This window comes from Heterodontus francisci, chromosome 38 (assembly GCF_036365525.1).
Source record: "Heterodontus francisci isolate sHetFra1 chromosome 38, sHetFra1.hap1, whole genome shotgun sequence".
Taxonomy (NCBI): domain Eukaryota; kingdom Metazoa; phylum Chordata; class Chondrichthyes; order Heterodontiformes; family Heterodontidae; genus Heterodontus; species Heterodontus francisci.
The window spans coordinates 10945822-10961949 of record NC_090408.1 but is presented as its reverse complement, the minus strand read 5'-3'; the positions used below and the strand labels follow the sequence as shown (position 1 = coordinate 10961949).

The following is a 16128-nucleotide window of genomic DNA, read 5'->3' as shown; positions in this document are numbered from 1 at the left end:
AAAGAGCTCACACGGTGTAACAGTTTGATCTCAACAATGCTGACAGAGTGATGAGGGCTGAAATGGTGTTAATCAAGCAGATTTTCCTCATCTTGTGTTTGTAATGCCTGGGTACAATGTGTAGAAGGAAATCAGGCAAGGAGGATTTTTGTCTTTATTCATTCTTTTCAGATGGATACCGCTGGCTGGGTCGGCATTTATTGCCCATCTCTAGCTGCCCTGAGCAGATCGTGGGCCTCTTGAACCGCCAATAGAGGCTGGCTAAGCCACTTCAGAGGGCAGCTAAAAGTCAACCACATTGGTGTGGTTTCGTACAGAAGATTTGCTTCCCCCAAGAAGAATGGTGAACTCCTCAGATCTTTACAACAATCCAACGACACACAAAGTGTAGAGGAAATTTGGAACTCTCTCCCCCAAAACCCTGCTGAGGTTGAGGGGCAATTGAAAATTTCAAAACCAGAATTGATAGATTTTTGTTAGTTAAGGGTGTTAAGGGTTCCAGAACCAAAGGTGGATATAAATGGAGTTAAGATACAGATCAGACACAAACTAACTGAATGGCGAAACAGGCTTGAGGGACTGAATGGCCTCTTCCTGTTCCTACGTCACTAAATGTTGAAAGAAATATACAACTCTCTTTTCCTTCATTTAAGTCATTTATAAATATGGTAAAAGGTTGAAGCCCCAATATAGATCCCTGGGAGACATAAATCATATCCTGCCAATTTGAATACATTGAGCCAATGTCAATGGCGAAGGATACAGTGTATATTTTGCAGTTGCCTGAATTTTAGTTCTTTGAAACTTGTAAGATTCTCCCTATTATTTTCAACAGTGAATTAAAACCTTTGTACACTGCTTTCTCTCTGCTTTGACTTCAGCAGCACACAGCACATCAGAGTCCAAGCAATCATAAGAACTAGGAGCAGGGGTAGGCCGTCCAGCCCCTCGAGCCTGCTCCGCCATTCAATAAGATCATGGCTGATCTTTTCGTGGACTCAGATCCACTTACCCGCGCTCTCACCGTATCCCTTAATTCCTTTATTGTTCAAAAAGATATCTACCTTAGCTTTAAAAACGTTTACTGAAGAAGCGTCAACTACTTCACTGGGCAAGGGATTCCATAGATTAACAACCCTCTGGGTGAAGAAGTTCCTTCTTAATTCAGTCCTAAATCTGCTCCCTCTAATCTTGAGGCTATGCCCTCTTGTCCTAGCTTCACCTGCCAGTGGAAACATCCTCTCTACTTGTATCTTATCTATTCCCTTCATAATTTTATATGTTTCTATAAGATCCCCCCTCATTCTTCTGAATTCCAATAAATATAATCCCAATCTACTCAGTCTCTCCTCATAAGACAACCCCCTCAACTCCGGAATCAACCTCCTCTGCACCCTCTCCAGTGCCAGTACATCCTTTCTCAAGTAAGGAGACCAAAACTGCACACAGTACTCCAGGTGCGGCCTCACCAGTACCTTATACAGCTGCAACATAACCTCTCTGCTTTTAAACTCAATCCCTTTAGCAATGAAGGACAAAATTCCATTTGCCTTCCTAATTACTTGCTGTACCTGCAGACCAACCTTCTGCGATTCATGCACAAGGACACCCAGGTCCCTCTGCATAGCAGCATGCTGCAACTTTTTACCATTCAAGTAATAATCCTTTTTACTGTTACTCTTACCGAAATGAATGACTTCACATTTATTAACATTGTATTCCATCTGCCAGACCTTTGCCCACTCACTCAATGTATCTATGTTCCTCTGCAAAGTTTCACAGTCATCTGCACACTTTGCTCTGCCACTCATCTTAGTGTCATCTGCAAACTTTGACACCCTACACGTGGTCCCCAACTCCAAATCATCTATATAAATTGTAAATAATTGCGATCCCAACACCGATCCCTGAGGCACACCACTAGTGACTGATTGCCAACCAGAATAGCACTCATTTATCCCCACTCTCTGCTTCCTGTTAGTCAACCAATCCTCTATCCATGCTAATACTTTACCCCCAACGCCATGCATCCTTATCTTATGCAGCAGCCTCTTGTGCGGCACCTTGTCGAAGGCCTTTTGGAAATCTAGGTACACCACATGCCAAAGACTTGCAGGTTGATAGGTTAATCGGCCATTATAAATTGCCCCTAGTATAGGTAGGTGGTAGGGAAATATATAGGTGGGGATGTGGTAGGAATATGGGATTAGTGTAGGATTAGTATAAATGGGTGGTTGATGGTCGGCACAGACTCGGTGGGCCGAAGGGCCTGTTTCAGTGCTGTATCTCTAAACTAAACTAAACTAAACCACATCCACTGGGTCCCCATTGTCCACCTTGCTTGTAATGTCATCATAGAATTCCAAAAGATTTGTCAAGCATGACCTGCCCTTCATGAACCCATGCTGCGTCTGCCCAACGGGACAATTTCTATCGAGATGCCCTGCTATTTCTTCCTTGATAATAGACTCAAGCATCTTCCCCACTACAGAGGTTAAGCTAACCGGTCTATAATTCCCCATCTTTTGTCTACCTCCCTTTTTAAACAGTGGCGTCACATCTGCTGTTTTCCAATCTGCTGGGACTACCCCAGAGTCCAGCGAATTTTGGAAAATTACCGCCAGTGCACCTGCTATTTCTCCCGCCATCTCTTTTAGTACCCTGGGATGCATTCCATCAGGTCCAGGAGACTTATCAATCCTTAGCTCCATTAGCTTGCCCAACACTACCTCTTCCGTAATAATGATTGTTTCCAGGTCCTCACCTACGTTCGTCTCTTTGTCAATTACTGGCATGTTATTAATGTCCTCCACTGTGAAGACCGATACAAAATACCTGTTCAATGCCTCGGCCATTTCATCATATCCCATAACTGAATTCCCCTTCTCATCCTCTAAAGGTCCAACGTTTACTTTAGCCACTCTTTTTCGTTTTATATATTTATAGAAACTTTTGCTATCTGTCTTTATATTCTGTGCTAGTTTTTTCTCATGTTCTATCTTACTTTTCTTTATAGCTCTTTTTGTGGCTTTCTGTTGACCTTTAAAGTTTTCCCAATCTTCTAGTTTCATGCTGTTTTTGGCCACTTTGTATGCCTCCTCTTTCAATTTGATAGCCTCCCTTATTTCCTTAGACACCCATGGCAGATTACCCCTTTTCTTCCAGTCCTTCCTTTTCACTGGAATATACTTTTGCTGAGCACTTTGAAAAATTGCTTTGAAAGTCCTCCACTGCTCGTCAACTGTCCCACCATAAAATCTTAAATCTTAAATAAAATCATCCTACAAATGGCATCAGCACGGACATATAACCAGCTCCAGCTTTGCAAGTTAATGAATCACCACTGCATGAGCAGGCACTGAATGTAGAGCTTGCAGCAGCTCCACCAGTCGAGGGTGAACTGGAGGGAACAATGAAAATGAATGCAGGCATCCTGCACCTGTGACCCAATAAGAAAAACAGGTAGGAGGCGGACTCTCCAACTGTTAATCTACCCACTCTGCAACTCTTCTTGAATAAAGCACAAGTCATTTCTTGAATGCAGCTGGAATTTCCGCTTTGATGAAGTCTGCCCTATTTCAGATAACTGAATAATTCAGTAGTGAAAAAAAATCAAGAAAGATGTGGTTTTGGCTGCCATGGGGAGAGCTGTTTCAAACACAAAGGACACCCTTAAATTGTCTGCTACTATTTCACAAAGATATATAATTGTCTCTTTGGGGACCATGAATTTCCTTAGACCTTGTTCCAACGTTTGCATGGTATCCTGGCCCAGTAGACCTTCTCCCTTGGATAGGTTCTTCCGTCAGTTCTTGTTTGTTCTGATCTCCAGTTCATCCTGCTGCTTCTCAGAAGGAATGATATCAACCATGATAGAAGAAACCTCCATGCTGCTATTCAGCTGCTGCACTTGTCCCTTTGTGTGACTTATTGATCTTTCTGATCCCCACTCAATATTGGCCACAATCCCTGTTTGATAACCACCTGCAGAAACCAATACTACATAGGAACCAACAACCTGACTGTTAAATAGGGACCTTAGAGGCAACTTCAGAGGTTAACACGTCCAATGCAGAGCTTGATATAACCGGAGTGGGTGTATGTGGAGATCCATTCATTTTAATGATTGAAAAATCATGCAGGTCGCCAGTCAGGTCTGCTGATGTGTAAGCCCCGATTCTCAATAGGTGCTCCCACCATGGAAAGCTTTGCACTGGGGCATTAACTTTTAGGTTTCCCCCTACTCCCATACTCTATTGCATACTGGCAGGTTGGCATCAATGTGAAATCAAGTTGAATTATGAAAACAATCCACTTTTCATATTGTCTGAAAAATTAAAAATTAAACAATACATTCAATTATTAGACACAGTAGTCACATTCGTATTATGCCAAATTTTACAAATGGGGGCACTTATGTATTGAAAATTGCTTCCCATGATTTTCTTGAAAGAAGGGTGTGGAAAAAGTGCCATCAATTTCTAGGACTATGCATTTGTAAAATGATTCCTACTGTGCTAACTCTAAGAGATTCCTTTTATTTAGCAGGGCAAGAGTTCAAATGGGGATCTGAGTAAGATTTCCAGTAAGTTAAAACAATGCTGTCCTTTGGCCCTGTAAAAAGTCTCAAGGTGCAATGAAATTCCATTCTTACTTGTGCATAGTGACCACTGCAGATAGCGGATCTCCAGTCTGGCACATCAATACAATCCGAATGTCTGAGGAGCCAGTTATCATGTTTAACGATATAGGCTCCCGGATACTCCGACACTGATCCATCCACATCGTGCAGGATAGTCGTTTTGTCACCATCCAAATCCAAGTGATGGAACCAGGGACCTGGTTCTCCAAAGAAGATTCGTGATGTGATCTAAGAGGATGAGACACACAATCATTATATAGAAACATAGGAATACACAGGGTTGTAAAATAAGAAGGATTTGCTTTTATATAGAGGGCCTCTCTCAAATTCAGCACGTTTCCAAAGTGCTTTACAGCTGATGAAGTACAGTCATTGGAATTCAGGAAATTTGGCAGCAAAATTGCACGCAGCAAGTTCCCACAAACAGCAATACAATAAATGACCAGATATTCTGTTTTTGATGATGTTGGTTGAGGGATAAATATTGGCCAGAACATCAGGGAGAACTGCCAGCTCTTTGAGATAGTGCCATGGGATCTTTACATCAGCCTGAGAGGGCAGACAGGGGGGTCAGAAATTTGTCTGAGATGGTGGTGCAAAACAGGACTATACACATCACCCGATATTCAGTTACATTGCAATCAATGGAATTAAATATTAGGCGCTGTGTATAATAGGCAGCCGATCCAGTAACAACTGTGACAAATTACTACTCCAGAGACTCATTTTAACCCCTCATCTAAAAGACGGCACCTCTGACAATTCAGTGCTCCCTCAGTACTGCACTGGAGCATCAGCTTGGATTTTTTTTTACTCAAGTTTCTGGAGAATGGTTTGAACCCACAACCTTCTGAGCAAGTGCCGAGAGGGCTACCAGCTGAGTCCCAGCTGAAACATAGGAAAGTATAGGCCTGTGAAGACCATTTTGACACATCTGGCTATCCCGAAGTCCCAGAAATATCCTGTTCCATGGTAACTCACATCACCCTCTCTCAAATATTTCTTCAGGTATTTATCCAGCTCTCAAATTCGCTGATCCCATCAGCTCCTCCTGACTGCTGAAGAACTCCATACATCCCTAAACTGCCTTTTTGCTCCCTCTTCTGTGGCTTTGATACAGAATCTGTGACTTTGTTAACATAGTAACATTTATCACATCCATACTCTTTATCATCTATTAGTGTGGCAAAAAGAAGTCAATTATCGAGAGGAGCTTGAAGCATTAAAGTTACATACAGTCACAAAGGGATTTTCCAACTACCAGTTGGAAACAGGGCAGCAGGTGGGGGGGGGGGGGGGGGTGCAGTTAAATTGGAGTTGGGGTGCTTACACAGCCTGATCTGACTGACTGCATTCATAAATAGCCATCGGCAACGTCAATGGCCCCAAGCCAGCAGGGGCCTCTTTAAATTTGCAGATTGGGCTCTGATGACATTATCTGGCCATGAACTGCTATTTTAACCCGAGCCAGAGCAGGGGAACAGTTATAGCTTCCCTACTAGGCCAGAAGCCAGAGCCAGCAGAGGCCCAGGGAGGTCATTTGATTTGTTTAAGTTTAGTTTCCCTGTGGGCGAGGCTCCTCCACGCTGCCACAGGGAAGGCCTGGACCACCCTTGCTTGACAATCCTCTCCCCCTCCCACAGCACTCACCTGGCAGTGTTCACCTGCTGTCTGATTTTAACAACTGGGCAGCCATTTCTTGGCTATTTTGGTTGTGGAGACGGAAATTAAAATTGTGCACAGCTGCCTGCCCCACTGCTCCTGGATGGGCCACACGGTCAGGCTGTTCCTGCCCAGGTGGTTAGAATCAAAGCCAATTTTGCAAAACCAATCAATGGAGACAAATCCTTCTAATCTCAATGACAGAAACCACCATTTTATTGGTTTACAATCACCATAACCAGTGTTACCAGTTAACATTCTATGGCAGGCTTCTTAAATAATGTCTGACTGGAAGCACACGAGTTTCAAATATCTAACATCACAAACTATCTTGCAATCAGGTGCCCAGCACTTAGTGAGTAACATTAATTAGCTCTTAGTGGAGTATAAATCTTGCAGGTACAACACTTGTTATCTCACTACCCCATTTACCAATAAGTATTTTACTTCCTGTAGCTAAATTCCATTTTCTGTGACATTTTACAATTTGAAACGTTCTTATCAAATACACAGACCCTGTGTTTGTTCACATAGCAAAAGTTAAAAGTGCTGAAATTTGAGGACCTACTGGGACATCCTGGAAAGTGACGCTTGTCACATTGTTGTTTGGACAGGTTTGCCAGGAGTTATTGAATCGGAACCCAATGGCACTGGTGTGACGACCATCCAAAGCAGCAAATTTACGGAACGTGCAGTTCTCCACATTTATTGGGCCATCGTAGATCTGCACTCCTCGGATGGGAAACGTCCTAGAAATGGAGAAAGAAAGTACTACGTTCAGTTTTGGTTTCGGATACAAGAGTGAGTCATTGACCCTGTGCTCACAGAGAGTGTGGATCAATGAATCAAGGCACAGTGTTGTAACCCTTTCTCTCCAACATATTCACTGAACACAAAACCAGTGAAATTATTCCACAGCTTCACAATTGCTCATCAGGATAAAGATATTTATAAAGCAAAGCACAGAGACTACATCCAAGTTTTCAATAACACGCGTCTCAAATAAAAACTTTTCAAGCGACTGTTTGGTGCGGTAGGATAGATCACTGTTTAAGTGAAGCCTACTATAGCGCAGATTTACAAGAATCATACAGGGCTCAAAGGGTTAAATTGTGAGGACCAGTTGCATAAATTTGGCTTGCATTCCCTTGAGTATAGAGGACTGATCTGATTTGATTGAGATGCTGAAAATGATCGAAATTCAATCGGGATACAGGGAAACTATTTCCTCTTATGGAGGAGATCAAGAATGATGGGACATCACCTTAAAATGAGAACCAGGCCATTTAGGAGTGAAATCAGGAAGCAGTTTTTCACACAAAGTGGGAGGAAATTTGAAACTCGCTCCCTCAAAAGGCTGAGTATGCTGAACAATTGGAGCTTTCAAGCCTGGGGTTGATAGATTTTTATTGGATAAGAGTTTCAAGGGATATGGAGTTAAGGCAGGAAAATGGAGTTACTGTGCAGATCAGCCAGAATCTAATTGGTGGAGCATGTTCAAGGGGCTGAATGGCCTCCTCCTGTACCAATGATAGGGTCGGACTCTCTTCTCTCTACTGGCTGCATGAACCCCACATGATAAAATTCAGTAGTAGTTTGTGTGGGACACTGATTTTCTGAGTTTCCAACAGCCTCACAGCACAGTGAAGAGAGCTTTGTCTTGCATCTAGCTGACCTGAGCGGCAAAAGTGGAAATCACCAAAAAAAACTGTAATTTGACTGAGAAGAGAGGAAGAGAAGTTATTTTGATTCTAACGATGGGTTTATTGAATTACTTACACTCCTTTTGGAAGAGCTCGTCCACTGTGATCTAGGCCACCAGGTCCCCAAACGAGGTTTTCTGCCATCTCGGTTCCACGGTTTTCACTCTCCCCAACAAATAAAGAGTTTTTTACTTCCTGTTTGGCTCCGTCATCATCTGGAAAAGTTCCACCACTAGGAACATAAATACTAAATGTCAGCTTGGCTCAGCTGGCAGCCTCTAAGTCAAAAGGTTTTACGTACAAGACAACAGGTTGTCAGGTACACGGGCATTGTAATGAGAGAGTGTTATATTGCCATCCTTTGGATGATACATTAATTCCTTTTCTATCTATTCAGATGGGACATAAAATATCTTGTCTGGTCACTCTGTTCTGAAGAAGGGTCACTGACCTGAAACGTTAACTCTGCTTCTCTCTCCACAGATGCTGCCAGACCTGCTGAGTATTTCCAGCATTTCTTGTTTTTATTTTAGATTTCCAGCATCCGCAGTATTTTGCTTTTAATTTTGTCTGGTCACTCGTTCCTTTACTGTTTGTGGGATCTTGCTGTGTGCAATTTGGCTGCACAAAAACAATGGCTATACTTCAAAAGAAATCCATTCTTGAGTATACGACAATGACCCCTATAAAGGCAAGCTCTACCTTATTACTTCAGGTCAAGGTTCAGGAGATGTAGCATTTGTCATTACCTTCAGCAGGAATGGGCACCATGTCCATGGATGCTGTATATCTTTCAAAATGTTTTATGACCAATCCTGTCACTCATTTTCCAGCAAGATCTCCAGGGCTTTGTTCTAGCTTCGGTTTGATACTTCATGTCACTGACCGTCCTTCACTCTTTGTTTAATGTTATTCACTCTTTTGGAGATGATTCTGTTCTACATTCATCTGCTTTCTTAGGATCACACCCCCTGAACATATAGCCCTCTGTTTTCCAGGGTTATGGCCCAATTACTGCATCTTGATCTCCTCTATCCCTTTCAATCCTTATCCTTTAAATTTTAAAGGGCAGGCTTTTTGCCCTGCACAGGTCCAACCAACAGTTCTGACCTCTCACCTTTGATGGTTCCACCCTTGGTTCTCTTTCATCTATCAACATCTTGGCCTCACTATACCCTTAGACTTCAAACAGACCTTCCACATCTCCTCCCATCATTAAAACTGCCTTCAGGAACTTTAATTTCCTCTTCTGTGCTCCTGGCAACAAATAGCCCTTTATAAAGCCCAAGCCCAAGTCCGTCCAAGATCCTTCTCTCCCTGATCCTAAAAACTCTCACACTCCCAGGCAGGATTCAAGCTAGCAGGGGTGGTAGCACACTGGTAATGTTACTGGATTACTAATCCAGAAGCCTTCCTTAGTGCTCCAGAGAGACAGGTTCAAATCCTGGTGGAATTTCCAATCAATTAATTAACAATTTTTTGAATTAAAAGCTAGTCTCAGTAATGGTGACCATGACTACTGAATTGTCATAAAAACCCATCTGGTTCACTAATGCCTTTTAGAAAAGGAAATCAGCTGTCCCTACCCAGTCTGGCCTACATGTGACTCCAGACCCACAGCATTGTGGTTGAATCTTAAAGGGCCTAGCAAGCCACTGCAGAAAAGTCAAAAATGAATTAAAAAAAGGCAGACCACCCAGCATCAACCTAGGCACCGGAAATGACAAAGGTCTAACTTGCCCAGTCAACCCTGAAACTCCTCCTCAAAGGGCTTGCGCTAAATTTGGGAGAGCTGTCCCACAGACTAGTCAAGCAACAGCCTGTCATAGTCATACTCACCAAATCATACCTTGCAGCCAACGCCCCAGACTCCTCCATCACCATCCCTGGTATGTCCTGACCCACCAGAGGTGATGGCACATGGCACAATGGTATACAGTTGCAAGGGAGTGGCCTTGGGAGTTCTCAATATTGACTCTGGACCCTCATGGCATCAAGTCAAACATGGGCAAGGAAACCTCCTGCTGATTACCACCTCCATCAACTGATAAATCAGTGCTTCTCCATGTTGAAAACCACTTGGAAGAAGCACTGAGAGGAGCAAGGGCACAGAATATACTTTGGGTGGGAAACTTCATTGTCTATCACCAAGAGTGGTTCGGTAGCACCAAGCTAGCTGAAGCCTGTAGGACATATCTGCCTGACTTTAGCAGGTTGTGAGAGAACCAACAAGAGGGAAAAACTTACTTGACCTCACCCTCACCAATCTCCCTGCCACAGATGCATCTGTCCATGACAGTATTGGTAGGAGTGACCACTGCACTGTCCATATGGAGACGAAGTCTCGTTTTCATGCTAAGGACACCCTCCATCATGTGCTAAATAGTGTAGATTCAGAACAGATCTAGCAGCTCAAAACTGGGCATCTATGAGGCATTGTGGGTCATCAGCAACAGAACTGTATTCCACTGCAATCTGTAACCTCATGGCCCAGTGTGTACTTGCTCTACCATTACTATAAAGCCAGGGGACCAACCTGGTTCAATGAGGAGTGCAGGAGAGCATGCCAGGAGCAGCACCAGGCATACCTAAAATTTAGGTGCCAGCTTTGTGAAGCTACAACACAGGAATACATGCATGCTAAACAACGTAAGCAGCATGTTTTAGAGGAAAGCGATCCCACAACCAACAGATCAGATCAAAGCTCTGCAGTCCTGCCACATCCAGTCATGGAAGGTGGTGGACAATCAAACAACTAACCGGAGGAGGCTCCACAAACATCCCCATCCTCAATGATGGGCAAGCCCAGCATGTGAGTGCAAAAGGCAATGCTGAAGCATTTACAACTATCTTCAGCCAGAAGTGCTGAATGGATCATCTCGGCCTCTGGCTGAGGTTCCCCACATGACAGATGACAGTCTTCAGTCAAATCAATTCACTCCACATGATATCAAGGAATGGCTGAAGGTACTGGATTCTATAAAGGGCCCTGATGGCATCCCAGATGTAGTACTGAAGAGTTGTGCTCCAGAACTAGCCACACCCCTAGTCAAGCTCTTCCAGTACAGTTACAACACTGATATCTACTCGACAATGTGAAAAATTGCCCAGGTATGTTCAGTCCACAAAAAGCAGAACAAAGCCAATCCGGCCAATTACTGTCTGATTATTCTATTTTCAATCATCAGCAAAGTGATGGAAGGTGTAACTGACAGTGTCATCAAGCAACAGTAACTTCGCAATAACTTGCCCACTGATGCTCAGTTTGGGTTCTGCCAGGGGCACTTGGCTCCAGACCTCATTACGGCCTTGGTCCAAACATGACAAAAGAGCTAAATTCCAGAGGCGAGGTGAGAGTGACTGCCCTTGACATCAAGACAGCATTTGACCTAGTGTGGCATCAAGGAGTCCTAGTAAAATTGAGGTCAATGGAAATCAGGGGGAAAAATCTCCACTAGTTGGAGTCATACCTAGCACAATGAAAGACAGTTGTGATTGTTGGAGGCCAATCATCTCAGTCTCGGAACATCACTGCAGGAGTTCCTCAGGGTAAATATCTCAGGCCCAACTATCTTCAGCTGCTTCATTAATGACCTTCGCTTCATCATAAGGTCAGAGGTGGGGATGTTCGCTGATGATTGCACAATGTTCAGTACCACTCGCGACTCCTCAGATACTGAAGCAGTCTGTGCCCAGGTGCAGCAGGACCTGGACAACATTCAGGCTTGGACTGATAAGTGGCAAGTAACATTTGCACCACACATGTGCCAGGCAATAACAATCACCAACAAAGGAGAATCTAACCATCTCCGCTTGACGTTCAATGGCATTACCATAGCTGAATTCCCCATCATCAACAGCCTGGGGGCTACCATTGACCAGAAATTTAACTGTAGCAGCCATATAAATACTGTGGCTACAAGAGCAGGTCAGATGCTGGGAATTCTGTGGTGAGTAATTCCCCTCATATCTCCCCAAATCCTGTCCACCATCTACAAGGCACAAGTCAGGAGTGTGATGGAATACTCTGCACTTGCCTGGATGAGTGCAGCTCCAACAACACTCAAGAAGCTCGATTGGGTCCTCATCCACCACCTTAAACATTCACACCCTCCACCACCGACACACAGTGGCAGCAGTGTGTACCATCTACAAGATGCACTGCAGCAACTCGCCAAGGCTCCTTCGACAGAATCTTCCAAAGCTGTCACCTCCACCAAGGGCAGCAGATGCATGTGAACACCTCCAAGTTACACACCTTTCTGACTTGGAACTATATCGCCGTTCCTTCACTGTCGCTGGGTAAAAATCCTGGAATTCCCTTCCTAACACATTGTGGGTGTACCTACATCCCAAGGACTGCAGCAGTTCAAGGCAGCGACTCACCACCACCTTCTCAAGGGTAATTAGGGATAAGCAACAAATGCTAGTCTTGCCAGCGATGCCCCCATCCCACGATACAATAAACAATGTTGTAATAAAAGCAAAATACTGCGGATGCTGGAAATCTGAAATAAAAACAGTTAAGTGCTGGAACTACTCAGCAGGTCTAGCAGCATGTGTGGAGAGAGAAACCGAGTTAACGTTTCAGGTCTGTGACCTTTCATTGGCAGTTCTGAAAAGTTAACTGTGTTTCTCGCTCCACAGATGCTGCCAGACCTGCTGAGTACTTCGAGCACTTTCTGTTTTTATTTTAGAAAATCAATGCTCGTTACCTCACAGGAAATCTCCCTCTTGCCTTTAGTCTCCAATAACTTTGCCTCCATTGTTTGTCTCTGTTGTATTGACATTACTTTGATCAGTGCCCCTCTGAACTCTTCTCTCATATTTCTTTTAAGCTATTCCTGGTCTTCTTCCTCCCTATATCCTTATTGTGTCAACTCATCGCACAGTCACTTACTCTAACTCATTCTTTCCTCGGGATTTCAAATGTGTAACTCTTCGTCTCCCATAGTTTGCTCTTTTGCCGATAATCTTCATGCATTAAAACCTGATCATCTGGCATCACTGTCAGATCTTGTTGATTCACCTTGGCTTCCCTTACTCTTCCCTTTAACCTTAGTGGTGTCCTGCACTCTGAACTTTAATTCTTCACCGTGGCTTCTCAAGAAAAAAAGCAAATTCACCAACACCGAGATAGGCTTCAATAACTGCAAGCTCTTACCTTGCAAGAGTCAGTCCAATTCCATTATCAGCAAATCTAAAGAAAAAGGACAAACAAAGTGAAGAATGATGTGACTAGAATTGAAACTGAACCTTTCCAGGACTAAAGCAGCGACATCAAACACTGGTGACCTAAATTGATAGCCCAGTAATAGCTCATGGCGGCAAAGTTTGCTCAGTGCACTCATTCCGTCCCATCTTCTTAATTTCTGTGAAAAACAATGGTGACAAATCACTGGTTCCTGTGTGTAGTGACACCATAAATACACTCAAAAAGAATGCGTTTATAATTTCATACACTCAATGACCAGGGCAGTTCGCCATTTATTTTCTTTGTATGCATCTGTGTAGATAAAATGGATCAAAGCATGGCTTTTTTTGGCACTCTTCAACAAATTGCATAGATTCTGCATGTATTTGAGGGCTGTGAATGGGTCTACTCTGTGGCTGAGAGATTGAACATCTGAGTCCATAAATAAAGAACTATCAATGCACTGGAAATGAAAGACGCAGTTAGGGGTCAATTTTCGCTCCCTTTGCCTGGTGCTAATGGGGCAGTAATGGCCTCAAAATGGGAACGGCGGCCTTCCTGTCCCATTCACACGGGCAATGCAGCCGCTCTGTTTTGAAAGAGGCTTGTAGCCAAGTGTCCAAAGCATCCACTTTTAAATGGAAGTCAGAGTCCAATAATACAAATAGGACCCTGATTGCCAAATTTGGTCAGAACTTATTGGAGCCTGCGCAATGAGCACTAACATTGAATAATTTCTGTGGGCCCTCAGGGGAACTCCTGCTCCCTTGGAACATGCAAAAATAATATGGACCCACCCCCTCCCCCACGCTTTTGTTTATTAGATATTAAATATACCGGGATGGGCAAAAGGCCCATTTGACTAACGTTCAAGAAGCATCCAATAGGGTAGCAGAAAGTCTGTCTGCTTTCCAATTTGTGTGCATGTTTCAGATGATCAATGGGAGGAACATGGGAGAGGGAGGGGAGGTCATGTGATGAAATCTCCAGCAATATTTCCAGCTTGTGTTGGCAAACCAACACTGCCGGAAATGGCAGTTGCCTAAAAGTCAAAATCTATGCATTAGTGTCGAAGAAGAAAAGTGGACTAAATGATCTGATTCTAAAGGTAATAGAACAAATCTGGGTGAATACATTCAAGAATATGGTGCAAAGTGATTGCAAGTGATAGGAAAAAGATTGAATTCAATAGAATACTGGGTAGGACTTTAGGACTGAGGAAGATAGAACTTCAGAAATTTGAAACAGCTGAATGACAAAGATTTGGAATTATCGAAGTAAGGCAGTGAGAAACTCTTTGAAATCTCATTTGGAACTTATTGATAATGAAAATACTCCAGAAAAATACCAGCAACATGTGTGATGAGACTGGCTGTCAGCCAAGCCCATGCCTACAGCATAATGAATGCCCAATTTAAGGTGGTCTGCTCATTTGAATAATTTGCACAAGTTTCCAGCACAGCCTTTGCCTTATGCCATAGTGACAGGAGGGGCCATTCAGCCCCTCAAGCCAACTCTTCCATTAGATCATGGGTGACTAATGAGGCAGGGAGGCATAGAGGGAGTACAAACATAGAAGGACACCCATCCTTCAAGTTCATTGGCTGCGTATTGAATGTAGGAACAGGAGGGTCCCATTCAACTCCTGAAGCCTGTTCTGCCATCCAATAATCACAGCCGATCTGTACCTCAACTCCACTTACCAGCTTTTGCTCCATATTCCTTGAACATAAGAAATAGGAGCAGGAGTAAGCCAGTCAGCTCCTTGAGCCTGCTCCGCCATTCAACAACATCATGGCTGATCTGATTGTGGCCTTAACTCCACTTTCCTGCCTGCCCCCCATAACCCTCGAGTCCTTTGTAGATCAAAAATCTGTCTAACTCAGCCTTGAATATATTCAATGACCCAGTGATCCACTGCTCTCTGAGGAAGAAAATTCCAAAGATTAACAACCCTCAGAGATGAAATTCCTCCTCATTTCTGTCTTAAAGGGGAAACCCCTTATTTTGAACCAGTGCCACCTAATTCTAGATTGCCCCACAAGGGGAAATAGCCTCTCAGCGTCTACCCCGTTGAGCCCCCTCAGAATCTTATGTGTTTCAATAAGATCACTTCTCATTCTTCTAAACTCCAATGAGTATGGGCCCTGCTCAACCTTTCCTCATATGCAATAAACATACACGTAGATAGAGACAGAAAAAGTAGAAAGAATAAAGGGGAAAAGTTTGAAGCAATCTCTGGTAGTTATTTACAGTCCTTTGAGTTCAACGTGGAGTCTTTGGTTGCCGGTAAGTCTTGTTGTTTGTTGGGGCCCAGTGCACGCTTTAACTTGTTTCGAGGAGTCTTTTCTCTCTTGAGGTTTAAGCGACTTCAGTGGGTCCGAAGGCTTGTGAGAAAGCGAGAGCCAGCCAGGAGAGAGGCTTTCTTGTTCCAGCTTCAGCTACAATCTCTGCAGTCTAACTTCAAACTGTCCTGTGTCTAGTTCAAAAAGCCTGGACCAGCAGGTTAGTCATGTGACCAGCTGGTTTAACCACTTCTGCATTTGTGGATTCCAAAGCTCTCGGTGGGGGCAGGGAGCGATGGTGTAGTGCTGCCTCTTACCCTGACTAGATGTGGATCACCATTGCCCAGCCCAATCTCTGTAAACTGAATCAGTGAGCAATTCTTTTGTCTTTCCAAGCACTGTCTCTTTGAATGTCCTCCAGCCAAGTGTCTTGGTGATCTCAACAAGTCATTTCTTCACTCCAGCAACAGTTTAAAATTAATGTTCATATGCCTCATTCTTGGCAGGTGGGGGTCTTCATGACAACCTCCTTAAATAAAGAGGCCAAACTCTACACAGTACTCTAGATATGATTTCACCAGTGCCCTGTATAGTTGTAGCAAGGCTTTCCTACTTTTATACTCCATCCCCCTTGTAAAAAAT

At 43.6% G+C, this 16128-nt stretch overlaps 1 protein-coding gene across 2 annotated transcripts in view; it reads right to left on the bottom strand.

The window, feature by feature from the left end:
• The window catches only part of cemip (cell migration inducing hyaluronidase 1), a 268013-nt gene that overhangs the window by 17552 nt on the left and 234333 nt on the right, over nt 1-16128 (bottom strand). For both annotated transcript variants that reach the window (XM_068017722.1, XM_068017724.1), the window contains exons 19-22: nt 13172-13207; nt 8084-8239; nt 6873-7053; nt 4655-4870 (exon numbers count right to left, since the gene is read on the bottom strand). In XM_068017722.1, coding sequence (XP_067873823.1) covers nt 4655-4870; nt 6873-7053; nt 8084-8239; nt 13172-13207 — 589 coding nt within the window. The remainder of the gene's footprint in view (nt 1-4654; nt 4871-6872; nt 7054-8083; nt 8240-13171; nt 13208-16128) is intronic.